Below are 1,312 nucleotides of genomic sequence, written 5' to 3'. Positions count from 1 at the left end.
TCTCTACTAAAAATACAAAAATTAGCTGGGCATGGTGACGGGTACCTGTAATCCCAGCTACTCGGGAAGCTGAGGCAGAATCACTTGAACCCAGGAGGTGGAGGTTGCAGTGAACCAGGATTGCGCCACTTAACTCCAGCCTGGGTGACAGAGTGAGACTCTGTCTCAAAAAAAAAAAAAAAGCATAATAATTTATTATGTAGTTAAAATTATGAAGTAAGAAAAGGATATCAGTTTCAATATTTTAATTCCAGTAACATTTTTTTTTTTAATTTCAGAGAGTTGGAAGCTCAACTATTGGAACAATGTACTGTTGACACAAGTGCTGTTAAAGAACAGAGCCTTCCCTCAGTGATGGGTAAATTCATTTTAATTGGTTTAGGAGTGATTTACACTCTATTTTTATTTCTTCAACTTATATTTTAGGCTTTGCTCCATTGCATGATTATTCTCTTTTCTCCCCATGCCTCTCTGATGGCACTGCTTCAACTATAAGCTCATTGAACTTTTAATCACCAAATTCAATAGTTTGATTTTAGTCATCCTGTCCAGAACTTTTGACACTGTGGATCTTCATGTACTCTTGAATGCTTTCTTCTCCTTGGCTTTCAGGATTCTTTTTTTTAGTAGTTGTCTATTACTTCCCCAAATATTCCTCTGGCTTCCTCTGCTCTTGCTTTCTCTACTGGTATTCCACTAGGGATCTAGTGTTTGTTCCTTCTTTTTCTCTGCTGGCTTTTTAAATGTGATCTTACCTACTCCCACAACTTCTACATCTGCATGCTGTTGATTCTCAAATGTGTCACTGGGCCTGATCCTTCTTCTGAACTTGATACTCATATTTCCAACTGATTATTAGAGACTGTGTATGTCTCTAGGCACTTCAAACTTAAGATTTCCAAAAGTGAACACATTATGTCTTTCCTCAAATTCATTTCAATTATTAGATAAAGATAATAACATCTTCCTTGTCTCCCATTTTACAAAACTTTAAGTTATTATAGCCTTTCAGTTCTTCAGAAATCTCAGATCTCATTTTTCTTTTTTTTTGACCTTCCACACCATTGAACACCTGAGAGCAAAGACATTGTTTTAACCTAGGCCCTCATTTCTTGCTTAGATTATTACAGAAGCCTACTCTCTGGATGGATTCAGTCTATTTCACACTGTTGCCAGGAATAACTTTCCACAAAATTTTTTTTTATTTTTTTTATTTAAGTTCCAGGGTACATGAGCATAACGTGCAGGTTTGTTACATATGTATACTTGTGCCATGTTGGTGTGCTGCACCCATCAACTCGTCAGCACCCAT

The 1,312-nt window shown here is 36.7% G+C and overlaps 2 protein-coding genes across 2 annotated transcripts in view; one reads left to right on the top strand and one right to left on the bottom strand.

The window, feature by feature from the left end:
* The window catches only part of LOC105546400 (chromosome unknown open reading frame, human C14orf37), a 339,900-nt gene that overhangs the window by 247,176 nt on the left and 91,412 nt on the right, over positions 1-1,312 (bottom strand). The window lies entirely within an intron of this gene.
* Positions 1-1,312, top strand: part of ACTR10 (actin-related protein 10 homolog (S. cerevisiae)) — a 46,737-nt gene that overhangs the window by 26,107 nt on the left and 19,318 nt on the right. Inside the window, exon 5 of the mRNA XM_011989610.1 lies at positions 279-358. Coding sequence (XP_011845000.1) covers positions 279-358 — 80 coding nt within the window. The remainder of the gene's footprint in view (positions 1-278; positions 359-1,312) is intronic.

This window comes from Mandrillus leucophaeus, unplaced genomic scaffold (genome assembly GCF_000951045.1).
Source record: "Mandrillus leucophaeus isolate KB7577 unplaced genomic scaffold, Mleu.le_1.0 Scaffold359, whole genome shotgun sequence".
Lineage (NCBI taxonomy): Eukaryota > Metazoa > Chordata > Mammalia > Primates > Cercopithecidae > Mandrillus > Mandrillus leucophaeus.
This window is presented reverse-complemented; position numbering and strand designations above follow the sequence as displayed.